This window comes from Protomyctophum bolini (genome assembly GCF_963924005.1).
Source record: "Protomyctophum bolini genome assembly, chromosome: 22".
NCBI classification, from domain to species: domain Eukaryota; kingdom Metazoa; phylum Chordata; class Actinopteri; order Myctophiformes; family Myctophidae; genus Protomyctophum; species Protomyctophum bolini.
The window spans coordinates 4353807-4374762 of NC_137883.1; the positions used below are offsets into that span (position 1 = coordinate 4353807).

The 20956-nt window shown below is 43.7% G+C and overlaps 1 protein-coding gene across 1 annotated transcript in view; it reads left to right on the forward strand.

The window, feature by feature from the left end:
• slc27a4 (solute carrier family 27 member 4) overlaps nt 1-20956 on the forward strand; it is a 61924-nt gene that overhangs the window by 18987 nt on the left and 21981 nt on the right. Inside the window, exons 6-8 of the mRNA XM_080756523.1 lie at nt 2701-2859; nt 15819-15980; nt 20814-20923. Of these exons, the coding sequence (XP_080612649.1) occupies nt 2701-2859; nt 15819-15980; nt 20814-20923 (431 nt within the window). The remainder of the gene's footprint in view (nt 1-2700; nt 2860-15818; nt 15981-20813; nt 20924-20956) is intronic.

Consider the following 20956-nt stretch of genomic DNA (forward strand, 5'->3'; position numbering starts at 1 on the left):
GATTTGACTGAGAGACTGCCATCGCGCAAATTCCATGCTCGGACATAGAGACGGACATAGGGACGGACATAGGGATGCAGGGATTTTTGGACAGTATCTGGAGGAGTAATATAAAAATAAATGTATTACAAAAGTCGGCCTCTTGGTGGCACTATGAAAGGCAGATGTGAAAAATGCAGGTCAAAGGTTTGGGAGTGTGCATTCGACGTTTCACGCAGATCGGGGCAGTTATAGGTACAAATGAGAAAATCTGCCTCATGGTGGCGCTATAACAGGCCGTTCTGGAAAATTTGGGGCAGAGGTTCGTCGTTGGCATCCAGGGTTAGGACTCGTTAGGATTTTTTAACGGTTCCGGTTCTTTACCGGTTCCCTCTTAACAGTTCAAGTTCCTAGCGGTTCCCTTAACGGTTCCTAATATTATTTTTCCCCTTTTTTCTGACATACATTATACACGTATATTATTATTATATATTATATTATACAAGCACATAATAAACACAAATTCAATCATACAAATCCGCTTTTTTGTAGGCTAATTAAGTGGTAAGTAGTGGTAGTCACTATTATTTAGACTTCGCCACCACAACAATGTAATTATTGCAATTTGTACTGCATATTTGTGTTTTTAAAGTTCAGATCAATTCATTTAACATCAATGACCCCCAGTTACCCCAATGGAAACAAGCCATAGGCGTCCTTGGGTTATAAATCCTCTTAGCCGAGCTTGTATTGAACTGTACGTTCCCGTGCAAACTGTTTATGAAGTAATCAATCATTCAAAGCATGCAGATACACCGGTATTCACCTGAAGGATGGGCTCTCAACAGTCGCACGATTAATGTAGGGCCAATTTAAAAGCAGTTGAGTTGCATTGCAAGTAAGTTGGTGCATATTGTATAGCCTTCGCAACCTATAGCCTATTCTAGGAATGTCTGAGTTCTTGTAAGTTGGTGCATATTGTAGCCTCCGCAACCTAGCCTATTCTAGGAATGTCTGAGTTCTTGGAAATTAGTGTTTGCTAGCCTTAGATATAATTGATGCTGTCATGTGACCTTGTCACACACCTTGCTGGCTTGATGCCACTGTTCATAGCATGGGCTTTAGTTTGGACCACCTTGAATGTTTGGGTGGGAATTATATTGTATCCACTTCTCCAGACAAAACTATACACCACTTGGATATGGAATCCTCATTCATTTGGGTCCATATGTATTGGTCTTAATGTACATGAGACCTTCAAAGACCTTCAGACAATGCAGCAGCAAAGTAATAATAAAACCGTAAAAATATGTTTAAAAAAAAGTGTGCGTGTGCATGCGCACGGAAATGGTACACAAGATGTGTGGAAATGTGTGTTTAGTTTTGGGCCCCTGACTCAATCTCAACCATGACTCAACTACTGTAAAGAAATAATGTTTTTTTTTTTCTTTTCTTCTTTGTCTTAGGATTGATGTTACAGGCTTTGTACGGCATCCTATATTTGTCGTGTGGTTTATGTCTTTAAGTAATTGGAAACCTATAGCTTCCTTCCTTGCTACTGAGCAAGCCAATGCCAGTCAGCAGCCTTAGCACTGAGCCAGCACAGTGAAAGGCTTTTACATTAAGCAAAACGGTCTATTTCTCCCCACCCCGCCCCTACCCTTCTCTTGTATTGTATTGTGAAGCAAGGACCGACCTATAGGCCACATCTAGCCTGGCAAACCAACAACCCAATTTAAAGCAATATGCATGTGTGCCGTTTTAAAATATAACTCGGCACACTGCGTTTCAATTTGTCCATTTTGGTCCAATGCGTGGCCCCTTCGTGTTTTCGTTTGATGTTGACCGTTGGTCTCATTTTCATCTCTTCCTCTCTTCGCGCACGCTGGGCCTAGTAATATGTCCTTCTCTCTTCCTACCCTCTGTCGTGCTTCACCTCTCTCTCTCTCTCTCTCTCTCTCTCTCTCTCTCTCTCTCTCTCTCTCTCTCTCTCTCTCTCTCTCTCTCTCTCTCTCTCTCCCCCCGGGCACCTCCTCATGAGATACTGGTCTCACCTTCTCGTCTGTCCGTCCGTCCGTCCGTCTGTCTGTCTGTCTGTCTGTCTGTCTGTCTGTCTGTCTGTCTGTCTGTCTGTCTGTCCGTCCGTCCGTCCGTCCGTCCGTCCGTCCGTCCGTCCGTCCGTCCGTCCGTCCGTCCGTCCGTCCGTCCGTCCGTCCGTCCGTCCGTCCGTCCGTCCGTCCGTCCGTCCGTCCGTCCGTCTGTCTGTCTGTCTGTCTGTCTGTCTGTCTGTCTGTCTGTCTGTCCGTCCGTCCGTCTGTCTGTCTGTCATCATTCCCTTTAGTGGTTATGGAATGTGCCCTCTGTGCCCATACTTAATCCCATATTATATTCCTTTTCCTTCACCGGGTTCCCCTTTTTGTTTGCCATGCCTTCTGTATTCTTTTTCTCAACTGTTCCTCACCCTCCATTAATACCTCACTTCCAAATTATCCTTTTACATTCCCTTCTCTTCCTCCTTGTGTGAACATGAATACAATGTCGGGGGCATGTGAAGTTTGCTTTTGGAGTTGCCCAAACTGCAAGTGCACATTTTTAGTGAGGAGTCTGCTATAAACACAACACTACGGTTCATAAGTTTCAAAGTGGAATAATGCAACAGATATATATATATATATATTTATTTATTTTTATATATATTCTATGTGTCTTCCCCTCTCGCAGCGCTTTGTGAGATCCACGGTTCCATGGGGAACGCCGTTCAGCTGTTCTGCTCTGGGGACTGGGATGCCAAACGGGTTCCACAGGGAACCGAGTGCCTAGAACCCCTGCTGGACGCCAGCCCCACCCATCTGCCGAGCCGGCCGGACCGCTGCTTCACAGGTGAGGGCTCGCTGTCGGTCGAAACGCAACAACAACCTTTACCAAACCAAACCAACCAACCAACCATGGGTACTGGTCTTCCCAACATAAGCAGTCTCAACCTATTGCCCGCTAGCATTTTATTGAAAAATTAGGATCTAATTCACGCCATGCCGTTTCTTTTAAATTTGAGCTCTTATTTTGAAAAGCCGCCATTCCCGGTCAAGCTAGCAGTAGACCTAAACTGGGAATCTATACACGGAGCTGCGGGCAGGCCTTGTTGACAATGTGAATCCAGACCGGAGCTCTGGGGGGAGTGTAGCGAACCACGCTGGACAAAGAGGTTGAAGGCCGACTGATGATGTGAAGTTTCTTTAATAGATCATCGTGAAAACTAAAGGCAAGGCACAAACATATAATCAATACAGGAAGAAATCTTCAATAAAGTGAGGCATTCATATAAACAAATAAGTTTACAATTAACCAATAAAAGTTTCATATCAAAACATAATACCATATAAACAAACCAATAAAACAAGATCCCACAACAATATGACACAAACCAATAACCATAAAATGACATTCACCTTGTTCCCTCTCCAGCTAGGTGCTAACTTGTTACCAGGTGTCCCAATATCATGATGTCACTTGACCATGCCATTCTCCAGGAAAGTCACTAAAACCAATAAATCAATAATTAAAATCTGGCAGTTCCATTTCCATGTCATTTGTTATTTCATTTGTCTGCACTCACTTGTTCCTTTTGGTGTTCCATTTCATCCTGTTGGTGAGGTTAGGCTTAGCTTTCCATGATCATGGTTTGGAGCACATGAAGAACAAACATTTACTTCCTGACTGATGCATGCTGGGCTTTATCAGACAGTATGAGTGAGCAAGCTTCCTGTTTGCCCACATAGCCTTTCAAAGTAAGAGCCTTTCCTCCATTTCCATTCCGGGGTCCGTTACACTCCCACCAAAATTATACGTGGGCATGACGTGTATGAGTCACATATGATTTTCCAGTCAGCAGAGGCAACAATTAGGAGGCAGGCTCGCCAGTTTCCAACAACAGGACCAGCTTCTGCACGGAACGTTCCAGTACTGACTGTTTGTACAGGCGTTCACCCTTCTTGCCAAGCTTCTGATCACTAAGGCAGACCTTCACTCTTCTTACTAGTCCATCACTGTCGGTATTAGTGTCTGCCACTCGACCCAACCGCCATTCGTTTCTGGGCAAATCATTATCGTGTACCATCACTATATCTCCTATTTGGAGATTCCTCCGTGGGACGTGCCACCGCTGTCTGATAGTGATGTTGGCCAGATATTCTTTCCTCCACCTACTCCAGAACTGTTCGGCCAAGTATTGAACATGCCGCCATCTCTTCCGAGCGTACATGTCCTCCCTTACAAAGGTGCCGGGGGGAGGCAAGGCTTTGACCAATTTCATGGTTAAAAGATGGTTAGGGGTGAGTGGTTCAAGGCTGTTTGGATCATTGAGATTATCGATTGTGAGGGGGCGATTATTCACTATAGCCATAGCTTCATAGAGAAAGGCCCGTAAGGATGCATCATCCAGTCTGCCGGAGGAAAGCTCAATAGTAGCCTGAAGGATACTTCTCACTGTGCGTATCTGACGTTCCCAGACTCCGCCAGCGTGACTTGTGTAAGGTGCATTCATGCAGAAGTCGCACTGTTTTTCTGACAGAAATGTAGTCAACCGTTCTGCATTCACTTCCTTGAGAGCTTCCTTGAACTCATTTTTTGCACCAATAAAATTACTTCCTTGATCGCAGCGGATCTGTCGAACTGCACCACGTATGGCAATGAAGCAGCGAAGGCCATTGATAAAGGCATCCGTTGTCATATCATCGAGCATTTCTATGTGAATGGCTCGAGAAGATAGACAAGTGAATAGAAGGCCATACCTCTTATTAACTTTTCGTCCTTGCTTCACAAGAAATGGCCCAAAACAATCCATCCCACAATAGGTAAATGGCGGTGATGGTTCCACACGTTCGGGAGGCAGATCAGCCATTCTTTGCTCTTCTGTTGGTCTTCTGTGTCGTCTGCAAGACACGCAACGTTGAATATATGTAGCCACGGCTCTATTTATCCCTTGCATCCAATATCCCTTTGACCTCATTTCATTAATTGTAAGACCTTTGCCTTGATGCTTGACTTCCTCATGACAGTGGGCAATTATCATCTTAGATAAGGGGTGATTCTTTGGAATTATTGTAGGATATTTGATTGAGTTAGAGACTGACGAGTTACGTAATCTTCCTCCCACCTTGAGTATGCCATCTTCAAGGAAGGGGTTGAGACAATACAGTTTGTTGCGAGACGGTAGTACGGCTCCCCTGCATATCACCTCCAACTCCTCTTTGTATGCTTGCCCTTGCAAGGCCTGAATAATGACATGCTCCGCCTTTTCCCTTTCTGCCACAGTGGTGAGGCCATTTAATTTGCTCTTGCTGGTGAATCTGAGGATGCGAGCGATGGCTCTGATTGCTCTTGACCAGGTTGAGAATTTGCACAAACGGTCAATGATGCTTCTTTGCTCCGTTGTTTCTGTATTCAAAACCAGAGAGCTTCTAACCTCTGGATCTCCCACTACCGGTTCAGGGATGTAATCTTCTGATGCCCTGATTTCTCTTTCCCACAGGAACTGTGGGCCGGTGAACCAACTTGAAGAGGACAGTTCTCTGGCCGTTAGGCCCCTGGAGGCAAGGTCGGCAGGATTCTCACCAGTAGGAACGTATTTCCATTGCTGCGGAGACGTACTGAGGTGTATCTTCTGCAACCGATTTGCGACGAAAGTGTGGAATCGTCGTGCCTCATTGTTTATGTATCCCAACACTACCTTAGAATCGGTCCAGAAAACCTCCTCTGCCTCTGTGCATCCCAGCTCCTCTTTGAGCATATTGCTCATCTTCACAGAGACAACTGCAGCAGTCAATTCCAATCTGGGAATGGTTGTAATTTTTGTTGGTGAAACACGGGATTTCCCTATGATCAAGGCACAGTGGACTTTTCCTTCTTCATTTTGCAGTCTCAGGTAAGTACACTGGCCATATCCCGTCATACTGGCATCAGAAAAATGATGTAGCTCTGTCTTGATTGCCTTTCCGAAGTCTGCAGGTGCATAACAGCGTGGTATCTTAATCTTGTCCAAATTGGACAGGTCACTTCTCCATCTTTCCCACTGTGGCTGGAGCTCGTCCGCCAAAGGGTCGTCCCAGCCTATGCCACGCCTGCACATTTCCTGAAGGACCCCTTTCCCTTTCAATAGGAACGGGGCCACAAACCCAAGGGGATCGTACACAGAGGCAACTGTAGACAAAATTCCACGGCGAGTCTCAGGCTGGACTTTAAGATTGACTGCCAGTCTAAAACAATCCGATTCTACGTCCCATTGGATTCCTAATGCTCTCTCCGATGGCAGCTCTTCAAAGGAAAGGTCAAGGTTCTTCAAGTCTGTAGCACGTTCTGATGGTTGTATACTCTCTAAGACAGCTCTGTCATTGGATATGAATTTGTGCAGTCTGAGACCACCCTTGGTGCAAAGTTCTTGTGCTTCTCTGGCGAGCTGAATAGCGTCTTCAGTACGGTTCACACTTGTGACCCCGTCGTCAACATAAAAATCCCTTATGACGAACTGTGAGCCAAGAGGGTAAAGGTCACGGTTTTCCCTTGCAAGGTGTTTTAGCCCATAATTTGCACATCCGGGAGAAGAAGCGGCACCAAACAGATGCACATTCATGTGGAATTCCTTGGGCTGCGTGTCCATATTTCCTCCCTTCCACCACAGGAAACGCAGGTAGTTTCGGTCTTCTTTATTTACGTAGAACTGATGAAACATCTTTTCGATATCGCACATCAATGCGACTGGATGCCGTCGAAATCTTATGAGAACGCCAGTTAAGTTATTTGTCAAATCGGGTCCTGAGAGCAGATGGTCATTTAGACTAGTTCCTCTGTATTTACCAGAACAGTCAAATACTACCCGAAGCTTGCCTGGTTTCTTGGCATGATATACGCCATGATGCGGGATGTACCATCTTTCACCTTCAGTTCCATGGTCCTTGATTTCCTCTGCGTCACCCCTTTCTATTATTTCCTCCATAAAGGTGGTGTATTGCTTCTTATAGCAGTCATCCTTAAGCAGTTTCCTTTTGAGATGTTTTAGTCTTATGATAGCCAGTTGCTTATTGTCGGGTAAACTGGGTCTTTCTTTGAAGGGAAGAGGCATTTCATAGTGGCCATGGTTAGTTTTGTGAATACCTTCATTCATTATGTTGAGGAAAGCAATATCATCTTGGGATACCGTTTTGTCATTTGCATCACCGTCCTTAAAGTCAGACTCCAACATGCGAATGGCATCAGCAGGGGTGATTGGGGGTAGCTCTTTGGTGGCTACTCTGTGACACATACTTATGGGGTTTGAAAAATGGGGACGTGGCAAGGAGCATCCTACAATACTCCACCCCAGATCAGTTTTAACGGCGAATGGTTCATTTGGTTTTCCCAGAATGACACGTTTAGGTGCGAGTGCTGCAGAACAATTATAGCCTATTAACAGGCCCACGTCACAGTCTTTGAGTGATGGCATCTCATCTGCTATCTCCAAGAGATGCTCCCACTGCCTCGCTGTTTCACAAGTGGGAATGTGTGATCGATTAGCGGGTATCCAGTCCTTTGTGTAGGCTAGTGGAAGGTCCAAATAATTGGTTGAATTATATCCCCTGACTCGGAGGTCTGAGGTCCTTTCGCTGTTGACAAGAGTATTACTTCCACCCATGGTGGTCAGTTTCAGTTTAACTGGATACGTTTCTGCTCTCAAAGACTGGCTCAAACCCCTTTCAATGAAAGTTGTATCACTTTGAGTGTCTAGCATGGCATAGGCAAGTTTCTCTATATTCGGTTCCTTCTTAGTCGATACCCATACTGGTACAACCATAGAGGTGTTAGGAGATCCATCCCCGGCCACACTAAATGATGTTACTGCAGTTAAATCGTTAGTATCGTCTTCTGCTGGAGCTGTACTAGGTGCATGTGTATCCCTGCCACGACTGAAATCATGGAGGCAGGTAGGGTGTTTTGCCTTACAGACGTCGCACACATGGGGATAACGACAACGTTTAGAGATATGGCCGGATCTCAGGCATCCGTAACAGAGTCCCCTTTCCCTCACATAGTTATGTCGCTCCTCCAAAGACATTGCCGTAAACCTTAAGCAGCCCTGAAGTTGATGCGTGCCGTCTTGGCAGAGTATGCATGGAGGTTTTGAACTCTTTGGATATTGATAGGCGCCATCCGGTTCAGCTTGAGTATGGAAAACCCTAGCATTGTTCCCCTTTGTTTCTCTGTGATGTATTTTTTCCATGTTGGAATCTGAAGATCTGAGAGCGTGGGAAGATGTAATTGGGTTACATGCAATTTCCGCCTCCATGGAAACAAAATCAGAGAAAGTTCGGAAACTGGGAAAATCCTTGTCGTCATGCAGACGCTGAGCTACTTGCCGATTCCACATGGAAGCTGTCCATTCGGGTAGTTTCTGAATGAGCCTTTGATTTTCCTCACAGTCGTTCAGAATTTCTAATCCTTTCACGTGAGGCATGGCATCTTGGCAAGATTTCAGAAAGTCTGCAAATTCCCGCAGTCCTAGGGCATCTCGGTTCTGAATCTTAGGCCATCTTGTGAGTTTCTCTCTGAAGGCTCTCTGAATAGTGAACGACTGTCCATAGCGCTGTTGTAGTCTGTCCCAGGCTTCACGATAGGCCTCATCATCGCTCCTATAGAAGGTACCCTCCAGAACCTTACGAGCCGATCCACCCACGTATCTCTTCAGATAATACAATTTTTCTGCAGGTGAAATGGGCCTTTGATCAATCAATGAGCAAAATGAAGCCTTCCATTGAATGAAGCTTATGGGTTCTCCAGTAAATATGAATGGTTCAGGAATGGGAAGTCTGTTTAAACCCATACTGCTGTGAATTGCCTGGGTGATAGAAATAATGTCAAGGGGTATGTTTGGTGTAATGATGTCTGAGTGCTGGATTTCCTTTGAGATGGCAGACTCTCCTTTATTGGTGTTAGGATAGCTGTTGGGATAGTTGGGATAGTTGTCCAGAATGGCAGCCTCCTCTTGTGCTGCCTGATCATAAATCCTCAGTTTAGCTCGAGCTACCTTGACTCCTCTTGCTGCTTGCAGCTGCTCCAGTTCTCCCTTCTTTTTCTGCTCTTCCACTTGGGACTCATATTCAGCCTCCTTTCCAGCAAGGTCAGCTGCTGCCTCTAGTCGACTGGCTGCTATAGAGGTGCTAGAACGGTGGCTTCTTCTGGAACTGGCTTGTGACTGAGCACCAAAGATAGAATGAGAGGAGTCACGGTTACGCAGTTCCTGAAGGCGATCATGTTGATTTTCCACATTGATATCATCATCCAGCATTATGTCTGTAGCTATTTGCACGAGGTCTTTTGTGATGGACTCACATGAGTCGACCCGCCGCCTCATATCCATATCTGGCGTGACATGATCCCGAATCTCGATGAAGAGCCTTGAGACATTCTCCTTGCTTCTTACCAGTTTGTCAATTACGAGTTCAATTTCACTTTCTGGAGTATTAGATTTTAGATTCATCTTTAATGTGCGCACTATGACCTTCCATTGTTCATACATACTGAGGAATGTTTTGATCTTTTTATCTGTAGTTTCCTTTTGATACGCAAGCATTTTACTTGTTGGAACTTGTTTACGGTTGCTGCGTCGAGGGCTTATGGTTTCGTCCTGAAGTTTTTCTTGTAAGTCCGTCCATCTTTCATTGAGATCTTCTAGCGTTTGTTTTTTGGCATGAATGGCTTCCTTTAATTTTTGTCTTTCCTCCGATTCATTTTCCCTTTGGAGGGCATCTTTCAAGTCCTCAATTTCTTTGTTGACATTTTCAATTTGTTTGTCAAGTTCTTGGTCTAGATCAGACCCATGTACCTCAACACTTATTTCAGGCATTTTGAAAATGTATCACAGAAAATTACCACAAACAAAAGGTGAACCCAAGAAAACCTCTGTACCGGATCAAAGACTGACACCTTTCATGAACGTCAAAAACCCACAGTATCAAACTGTATGGAACCCTTCATAAATACCTTTGCATAAACCTCAAAAACCCACAGTATCAAACTGTAAGAAAACCTTTATAAATAATGTCACCACTTTACATAAACATCAAAACCATAATTCATAGGCATGGCCACAAGCACTTGAAACCTTTTTCCAAAAGAGCAAGACAATGTCCAGTTCACATTCCTCTGCATGAACCTTTATTTTATTTTTTCTGAAGCTGTGTGTAATGTCAATTATGTATTTGCTGTTGTGTTTGTGTTGAAATGATCAACCCTCAGACCACTAACCACTGTGAAGCAGGCTGAAGGGGTGAAGTAGGCCGGGTTCTGAAGTACAGATCTCAGAATCTGAGACTGTGTAGATGTCTTACGGGGGGGGGGTGGGGGGCCATGTTGGGTGAAGTTTTCACTGTAGCGAACCACGCTGGACAAAGAGGTTGAAGGCCGACTGATGATGTGAAGTTTCTTTAATAGATCATCGTGAAAACTAAAGGCAAGGCACAAACATATAATCAATACAGGAAGAAATCTTCAATAAAGTGAGGCATTCATATAAACAAATAAGTTTACAATTAACCAATAAAAGTTTCATATCAAAACATAATACCATATAAACAAACCAATAAAACAAGATCCCACAACAATATGACACAAACCAATAACCATAAAATGACATTCACCTTGTTCCCTCTCCAGCTAGGTGCTAACTTGTTACCAGGTGTCCCAATATCATGATGTCACTTGACCATGCCATTCTCCAGGAAAGTCACTAAAACCAATAAATCAATAATTAAAATCTGGCAGTTCCATTTCCATGTCATTTGTTATTTCATTTGTCTGCACTCACTTGTTCCTTTTGGTGTTCCATTTCATCCTGTTGGTGAGGTTAGGCTTAGCTTTCCATGATCATGGTTTGGAGCACATGAAGAACAAACATTTACTTCCTGACTGATGCATGCTGGGCTTTATCAGACAGTATGAGTGAGCAAGCTTCCTGTTTGCCCACATAGCCTTTCAAAGTAAGAGCCTTTCCTCCATTTCCATTCCGGGGTCCGTTACAGGGAGCTCCACATCGTCGGCTCTGTGCCGTCAAAGAAACGTTGTTTTGACCAAAAATGGGACAAGGAATAGGAGATACAGGCGATTGCAAGAGATGGATAGAATGGATTATTATGGCGACGGCCATCTAAGATGGACGATCCAGTGTGTTGCGCTAACAACACAGCTATAGCTAACCCGGCTAACGTGAGTAGCATTATGGTTCGCTCGATCGAATGCACTGTAAAGGCGCGGGTTCGGTGGCCCAATTACATTATAATCTTTGGGGTCCTTGACATGATACATTGAGTATAGGGCTGCGAATCTTTAGGTGTCCCACGATTCGTTTCGATTCCGATTCTTGGGGTGACGATTCGATTCAAAAACGATCTTTTCGATTTTTCCGATTCTCGATTCAAAAAAGATTTTTTTCGATTCTAAAGCAGTTTATTTTATTTTATTAAAAACAATTAAATAGAATTTTAGCATGATCTACTCCAGTCTTCTGGCATGAAAGCAGAGTACATTTAGTAAAAAGCTTGTATAATTGTAAAGGTTTTATCAACTGAATGATTTAAACACACAAAGGTTAAATCCAAGAGTAAGAACATGTCTCATGTATTTAGCTTGCACAAATTTGAACCAGTACAAAAGTTACAAAATCTCTTCTCACTCAAAACCAGAACAATACATTAGTATTAAAACAGGTGTAAAATAAATACAATTGGCAGGCTTAGCTTAGCTGGTAGTAAATGCACTATGCAGAAACCCAGGCCATTTTTTTTTATTTTTTTTTAATCGATTTTTGGAAAATGAGAATCGATTCTGAATCGGACAGCATTAGAATCGCGATTCTAACTCGAATCGATTTTTTTTGACAGGCCTAATTGAGTACCACTGATACAGAAACATGAGGTATTTCAGAAAACTGTCAGGATTTAGAAGACATAATGTTTTTGAAATTTCGGCGTCGGGCCTAAATGGGTTAAGAGAGACAACCAAAGGGGGGGAGGGGGGGCTGTGCATCACAAAATAGAGAGAGAGAGCACCTGTCAGATTCAATTCAGTGTGTGTGCGGTAAGAGGTTTCACATTTTGACGCACACACACACTCGCGGAATATGCAGTTAGACCGGTTTAGGTGTCTCCAGCCTCTCAAGTCTCGATGATTTGTGATAAATCACACCACCGTGTGTGTGAGTGAGTGGCGCTCTTCTTATCGTCGCGCCATCATCATCTCATTCCGGCCAATCACAATTTGCGTCCTCGGGTCGCCGCAAATGTTGGCGTTCACACACAAACACACAAAGTTGTCCCATTCATTGTCAATGGCATTTAATGTTTGTGTCGGGACAACTTTTGGGTTACACTGTGTCACACACCAAAAAGCTGGACATACTGTATAGGAGGCCCTCAAAAAAAGTCCATAGACTGGCAAACGATTCTCGTCGCAATAAGTGCTCTAAAAACAAACATTAAAAGTCCCATATAGACTTGGCTGCCATTATGACCTAATCTTCAAAAGCAAATGCATCGGAGGGGCTATCGCCCCTTAAAATAATATTATATAATATATAATAATATTAAATAATATTTGCCGTTGGCAATGAAAGGAGAAATTAGGTCATTATCATACTATAATTCAGCGAATGTCTGTCTGTCTGTCTGTCTGTCTGAATGTCACTGACAGCACGTTATCTCATCATTAACTGCACGAATCACTCCCACCTTTCACACAGGCATGGACCATAATTATATGGAGGTCTTAACGGAGCCCTTTTTCCCATTTGACACATTAATGATTAATAATCAATGTATTAGTGAACGTTTACCCCCGTTTATCCGTCTGTGGTCTATCTCCGACCGAGCCACACTATTAGCACACATCTCTCCATGCCAAAAAAAAACCTGCACGCTCCCAGAAACCGGCTAGGCTACTTTTTACAGACGCAACTGTCATATTTACTGTACAAATATTGTTTTTACATCACCACACGATGGGCAATGCGCCCGGGCGCAGTACCCCCCCACGGCCACAAGAGGGGGGCAAATATCACACAACGGGTAAGGGCTAGTCAGAGTAATATAGTAAGAGAGTGGCGACACTATGGCGTTGACTCCCATTGTAACGATGGGATGCGGAAGTGCTCATTCTATCTCAATGGGATATAGTTCCAGCCACAGGAGCAATGTTTGGAACTATAGCCCATAGGCACCCGCTTTGCGGCGAGGTCAAAGCGTGTCGCTACTCTCCTACTCTACACTCATATGTCCCTCAAATATGACTGATGAATACATTTGTGGCTACATAAACATTAAAAGGCCATTGACAATGTAGGGAAAATGTGCGTCATACGTATGTCGACGAGCGAATCGGCGAACCAGTCACCTAAATTCATCATACATGAATTAGGTGAAAAGATGAGATCTTTTTGAGGGGCGCCAGCTCGTCCTATATACAGCTTTTCGTCCCGTCACGTATCACAATTTTTGCCATTGACAATGAAAGGAGAAATTACGTCATATGTGCCTTTTTTAAATATGACATGGCAACACAAACATTAAATGCATTGAATTATATAAGGGGTGGGAAATGGAAGAAAATCACGGCACTTTAATTATTTCACTGCAATCTTTTAAATTGGCCATGTTGCGTTTGCCGACGACTGACTTTGGACACAAAGACATGCCAGAAATGCCATAGCTATTATTCTGCATTACAAATGACCACAGACGTGTGCTCTGCAGAAGAGTGTCCAATAGTACTATTTTTAGACCTTATAGTTTGCACAACTTGCAATTCATCCGCCAGATGTTGAAAACGCATGCTAAATGCAGAACCCTTTTGTAAAAAAAAGAAATCCAGCCATAAGAAATGAACCGAAGTTGGTTAGATTTGAGATGTTTATTGAAGGGATAGCCCTTTGAGAATGATGCAGCGTCTAATTTTCAAGGGGGGGGGGGGGGGCAGACCCATAAAACAGTAACGGATTACATAGAAACATACAGTACACAGACAATAATGTGACTAACTTTGACTGAGGGACTGCCATTGGATTTATTTTTCATTTTTTCATGTCATGCTTCAAATTGACATATTGGTTGTTCAGTTTGACCCACCAGTCAAATCTGGTCGCACATACAGATTGATACATACATTCACACACAATCCAGTACAATCCACTTTATTTATAAAACATTTCACAACTCAAGGTTTACAAAGTGCTGTACAGAAAGCTAAATACACTGTGAAGCTAAAACAAAAGACACCAACAAAACCATACAGTAAGACAATTACGACAAAGCCACAGAAAAACACAAGACCTCTCAAAACGGAATTAAAAGCCAACGTGTACAGGTGGGTCTTAAGGCGAGAAAACAGAAATACAGAAAACGTTTTATCCAAAACGTCCCTGACACATTGCATACAGACTTACAGAGGGAGAGAGAGAGAGAGAGAGAGAGAGAGAGAGAGCGTGATCAGCCGAAGGCTGAAATGGAACAAATTACTCTTCAATCCATGCTTCCTGGTATAATAATAATGATGCTGTTATTATGATTCATCCAGCATGCTGGCTCATAACAATTCGAATGACATGCATAGTAGGGGCTTGTTTCCATGGTGATGTGTGTATGTGACTGACAGACAGACAGACAGACAGACAGACGGACAGACCACTATCGTGTTCATCTTTGACACAGATCATAGTGACGTAAAGGTTGCACAATTCAGGGCTGAAGTTGAGATGAGTCATTGCATTATTGTCCTTTAATAATACACAAGATAAATTCACTGTGCAGATATTCCTGACCCATGAACCAATTACACAACCTAATCTTATTATTACCACAAGAACAAAGATCAATGTGCCATAAACACTATTACGATGTCATTGCATTTTGGGGCCGAGCCTTTATTGGCACACCAGCTTGCACTTTGTGGGTGGATGAGTGTTTTGTTTGTGTTGGGGGATGGTTGGGTGCCACGGTTAATCGATTATTAGCCCCTTTTAGACCTGAGGACAATTCTACAAATGTCTTCTCAATCCTGACAGTTTTATGAAAAAAACTATGTTTCTATGTCAGTGGTTCTCAAACTATTTCATGTCAAGGACCCCCCAGACTTATATGTAATTGGCCTCCAACCCCCATCTAAAAATACGTTGTTCCAGGGACCTCCAAGAAGCAAAGATATGAGTTAAAAAACGTAGTGCAAATTCAAATATTTGCACTACAATTTTCACGACTTTTTCAAAAATAGCAAACCTATACAAGCCTGTAGATCTGCCATTTTTCAATAACTAAAGTATATAAGAAAAAGTCCTTCTGCACACCTACAATGGACAGGTGCGTCGGATAACTGGAGCTGATAAGAAAGAGATAAGTAGAGAAAAATAATCCCGCACACTGTCTTCACCTGAGTTTAGATTTTATCGAGCAACGATTCGGTCGTCAGACCTGATGAAGCGTTGTGGGCTTGTAGATCGGCTATTTTCAGCAAGTGTAAAGTCACTGTACAGTCATTACGACGGCATCAAGGCCCACGTCAAAACACATTTTAGTCGACTAAAATTATATTTAGTTGACTTAAAACTAGACTAACGCTAAAACATTCCGCGTGACTAAAACTAAATGAAAACTATTCAAGAGACTAAACGACACGGGTAATATCTACTTCTGATGCGTGTTTGACTGTGTTGTGTGTGTGTGTGTGTGTGTGTGTGTGTGTGTGTGTGTGTGCGTGTGTGTGCGTGTGCGTGCGCGTGCGCGTGTGCGTGTGCGTGTGCGTGCGTGCGTGCGTGCGTGCATGCGCTGCAGATCGCCTGTTCTACATCTACACGTCGGGGACCACGGGCTTGCCTAAAGCCGCCATCGTGGTGCACAGCAGGTACTACCGCATGGCAGCCTTGGTCTACTACGGCTTCGGGATGAAGCCTGAAGACGTGATGTACGACTGCCTTCCGCTCTACCACTCTGCAGGTCGGTCTTGTCTTGTCTGGTGTTGTCTGTCGGTCTTGTCTTGTCTGTCTTGTCTTGTCTGTCTTGTCTGTCGGTCTTGTCTTGTCTTGTCTTGTCTTGTCTTGTCTGTCGGTCTTGTCTTGTCTTGTCTTGTCTTGTATCTGTCTTGTCTTGTCTTGTCTTGTCCTGTCTTGTCTTGTCTTGTCTGTCTGTCTGTCTGTCTGTCTGTCCGTCCGTAAGTATAAATTCTATGTTTGGTCATTTCTAAAAATAGATGTCACAGTTTGGCACATTTTCAATCTTTCTCTGCTGAGAGTGCTCTCTCTCTCTCTCTCTCTCTCTCTCTCTCTCTCTCTCAATTCAATTAGCTTTATTGGCATGAATGTAATGGCTACAGTATTGCCAAAGCATGAAGTTCAACAAAAGAACCAAACAAAATCAAATCAATAAAAAAATATAACGGGGGGGGAAAACAAGCAAATAGAACATTAATGTTCACAATACAATATGAAAATATACTGTCATGCCGGTCAAAATGTACAGTATTAAATGTGTCCGTGGTGTGTGTCGAGATGGTTCGTGTCGAGATAATAGTCACGTTGTGTATATTCTTTTTCCGAGTGTCCCTCATTTTGTGACATGATGCAGTCACATACAGCCAGATGTGCTGCAGGTCCCTCTCCCAACAGAATGACTTGTTTGTCATTGTCATGCAACTCTTAAAACTAAAATATGTGGTTCTTATATTATTATATTTATTGCATTTAAATTATAAACTAAATGCTGGTTGAGTTTTGATGACTCGTTTGCTCATCTCAGCCTATAGCAGCAAACATGAATGTGATTGGACTAAAATAAGAAGAGTTACACGTGTCAAATCAGGTCTTATGTTTTGCAGAATGCTGCTATGACGATACAGATTCTGGTCATTATCCCATTCTGACCGGGAACCCATTTTGGTGTTAGCATCATGTTATGCTTTAGCTATTGAAAAATAGCAGATCTACAAGCTCATAGCGCGCCACCGAGTGGCGCGCTACGAGCTTGTAGGTCTGCTATTTTTGAAAAATCGAAGAACGACTGACATTTTTTTAGAATCTGATCTCAGGTCAGAATGGGTTCATCAGACCAGTGTGTGTCCAGTGGAAACCTCGTATGAATCTGATCTTAGGTCAGAATGGGTTATGGCCCTGAGCAGCGCCTGAGCCCGGCAAACCATACTGGGCGGAATAGATCGCCTTTTTCAAACCTCATATTCTCTTGTGTATATACATACTGTACATCTACTGATGCCTATAGTCCGCGGACGCATCCTCGGTGACGTTCCTGGAATCTTAGGGCTGCGACGGACGCATTGTGAGCTTGTAGATATCGGCTATATCTTCATCCGTAGATCAGCTTATCTTCAGCAAGTGTAAAATCAGTTATTACGACGGCATCAAGGCACCGCCAAAATACATTTCAGTTGACTAAATCAACAAGATTTAGTCGACTGAAATCGTATGATATTTAGTCGTCTAAAACTAGACTAACAAAAAAAACATTCCAGGTGACTAAAATGTGACTAAAAAACGAAATGTAAACTATTCAAAAGACTATGACTAAAACTAAAATGTGCTGCCAAAAACAACACAGAGAGAGAGAGAGAGAGAGAGAGAGAGAGAGAGAGAGAGAGAGAGAATAAGCAGGTCAAAAGCAAGCCTGTCGTGAAGCGGATCACATTTCTACTGTGCTGGCACAGCACAGCAACTTTGTTCGCATTTTTCAAACAGCTGTGTCCTTCTGTGTCCTTTCCTCTCGTATGGCTTCGTTTTCCCCTATTCTCCATTATGCAGACCGCGGCCATCTTACCATATAAGTTGACCCATTCTGACCTGAGATCAGATTCACACGAGGTTTCCTCTGGACACAGCACTGGTCTGGTTAACCCATTCTGACCTGAGATCAGATTCTAAAAAAATGTCAGTCGATCTTTGAAAAATAGCAGACCTACAAGGTCGTAGCGCGCCACTCGGTGGCGCGCTATGAGCTTGTAGATCTGCTATTTTTCAATAGCTAAAGCATAACATGATGCTAACACCGAAAATGGGTTCCCGTTCAGAATGGGTTAAGGGCAAGGGTGCTACCTAGGTGCAACTTCCATTGGCAGCCCATTCATCCAAACCGAAAAGTCCTATCTGTATTAAACAACGTCAAACTCACCAACATTGCAGCTGTACGGAAAGCTTGAATTTGTCTCTTTCTAACCTCAAAGTGTTTGTTTCATAAAAAAATCCACTGCAGACACACTTGCAGGTGGTTCTTTTTCCAAGTGCTGGAGTTTGGAAGTGCTCGTTAGATATCACTCAACTGCCCTGCGCACCCACCTGTTTTGAATTGGCACATAACGCAGGAGGCAGCAGGACGTTGCTTTACTGAAAACGAGTGCTTCCAAACCAAGGGGCCAGCTATGCACTCCAATGTTGAAGCGCTGGGCCCTAGTGGTAAGAGGAAGGACTGCAGGCGGACCCGTGGATTCTTGACGAGGAAACCCCGTGCAACCGAGCGCCCAATGTAAAGCCCAGGTGCACTCTGGGTGCACTTCCGCATTTGGACACCAAAATTTGGTGTCCAAATGCGGAAGTGAAATGCTGAATCAGCGAAAAGACGGTACTTCCGGCAGCCTTCCGGGTGCTTCAAAACGCCACTGAGCAACTTCCACTGACATGAATAGCGGAGGGGGCGGAGCTTCGCGCTAGTTTAGTCTCTATCCTTTTAATACTCTATGTTCCAAACTCAGATGGAAACATGGCCGTGGTCTCTGCAAAAAGGTCAATAGAGCGTCGCAGTCCCGCCCCCTCCCCGGGGACCAGAAGTGAATTCCCTGTTCATTTTCCTCATAGACTTTTCAAAAAGTATTTTATATAAAGACGTTTACACCGCGGACAAAGCCGACTCGAGTTGTGCCAACGAATGACAGCAAACGCAACGCTTTGGGGCCATCAAATAATTTGTAAGAAGAAAAACACAGGCAGGATGGAACACTTTTTGTTTTGTTTTTCTTCTTACAAAATGATTTGATCGGCGAAAAACATTTGTGTTTATCGTCATGATGTGTCACAACAACTCCAGTTGGCTTTGTCCGCGGCGTAATCGTCTTTGAATACTTTTTGAAAAGTCTATGAGGAAAATGAACGAGAAATTCACTTCTGGTTCTAGCGTCATCATGAAAGGGGGCGGGACTGCGACGCTCTATAGCCCGGCCAGAGTAATATAGTAAGAGAGTGGCGACACTAGCGTTGACTCCCATTGTAACAATGGAATATCCGCATATTCCATTGTTACCATGGGAGTGCTCATTCTATCTCAATGGGATATAGTTCCAGTGTTTGGAACTATTAGCTCATAGGCACCCGCATTGCGGCGAGATCAAAGTGTGTTTGCCACTCTCTCTTACTAGATTACTCTGGTCACAGCCAAACCTCTCTCCACGTCTTACACAGTGTTCTTTTTGTCGACTAAAACTAAGGCGAAAAATGTTCGTCGACTACCTTTTTTCACTGACGAAAACGAAATGGAAAACTAAGCTATGATGACTAAAAACTAAGTTAAATGTGTTGACAATTCCGTCAACGGATAGAAAACGAGACTAAAATGTTTTAGGAAGGGACTACTAGTGGACAAGAGATCCAGTACAAGTCATTTTACACTTTGGTTGCATGCTGAAAATAGCCGATCTACGAGATCACAACGCGTCGCAGCGTGACACGTTGTGAGCTTGTAGATCGGCTATTTTCAGCAAGTGTAAAATGAGCCATTACGACGGCATCAAGGCCCGCCAAAACACATTGCAGTCGACTAAAACAACTGTCGATTTAGTCGACTAAAATCGTATTGCATTCAGTCGACTAAAACTAGACTAACATTAAAACATTCCAGGTGAGGGGGCATGGTGGCACAGTTGGTAGTGCTGTCGCCTCACAGCTAGAAGGTCCTGGGTTCGATTCCCGCTCGGGACGCTGTGGGTGCTGGCGGCGTGTTTCCTCCTCCGCGTCATCAGTGCCCATACCCGAAGGCGGGGTTGGCGAAAGGGCCTTTCTGTGTGGAGTTTGCATGTTCTCCCCGTGTCCCCTAGGGTAGGTACCCTCACAAAAAACATGCAGTAATCTTGGTCACTAAACTGCCTCCCCCTGGCCAGCCGGGGCGCCTGATGGAAGGGAAAGGAACTGGTTGGAATAACGTGTTCCTTCCACGCGCTACGTCCAAACAGGGAAACTCCCCCCTGTCAGGTGTAAAGGAGCAACTTGGACACTCAGACATGAAGGAAGCATGAGTTCAAGTCCGTTGCTCTCCCCGCATGTCCCCCATATATGGGGACTAGGTTGGTGGAGGGTGTGTAGAGCCCAGGTTCACATTAGATGATTGACACAGGGGTGAAACATGGGTTACAAAATCGTGGGATAAAGTTAGTTGAAAAATGTTCGTAGACTACCTTTTTTTACTGACGAAAACGAAATGGAAAACTAAGCTATGATAAGTTAAATGTATTGACAATTTCGTCAACGGATAGAAATGAGACTAAAAAGTAATTTTACAATTGGTTGCGCGTTGTGAGCTTGTAGATCGGCTATTTTCAGCAAGTGTAAAAATGAGCGGCATCAAGGCCCCTCCAAAACACATTTCAGTCGACTAAAACTGTCGATTTTAGTCGACTAAAGTCCTATTGCATTCAGTCGTCTAAAACCAGACTAACATTAAAACATTCCAGGTGACTAAAATGTGACTAAAACTAAATGGAAACCGTTCAAAAAGGACTATGACTAAAAGGAAAAAATCTAAATGTGCTGCCCATATTGTTTCTCCATGCTTTTCTAGGTAACATCGTGGGAATGGGCCAGTGTCTACTACACGGCATGAGCGTCGTCATCAGAAAGAAGTTCTCCGCCTCGCGCTTCTGGGACGACTGTGTCAAGCATAACTGCACGGTGAGCACTGTTGATTTTGTCGACTAAAACTAT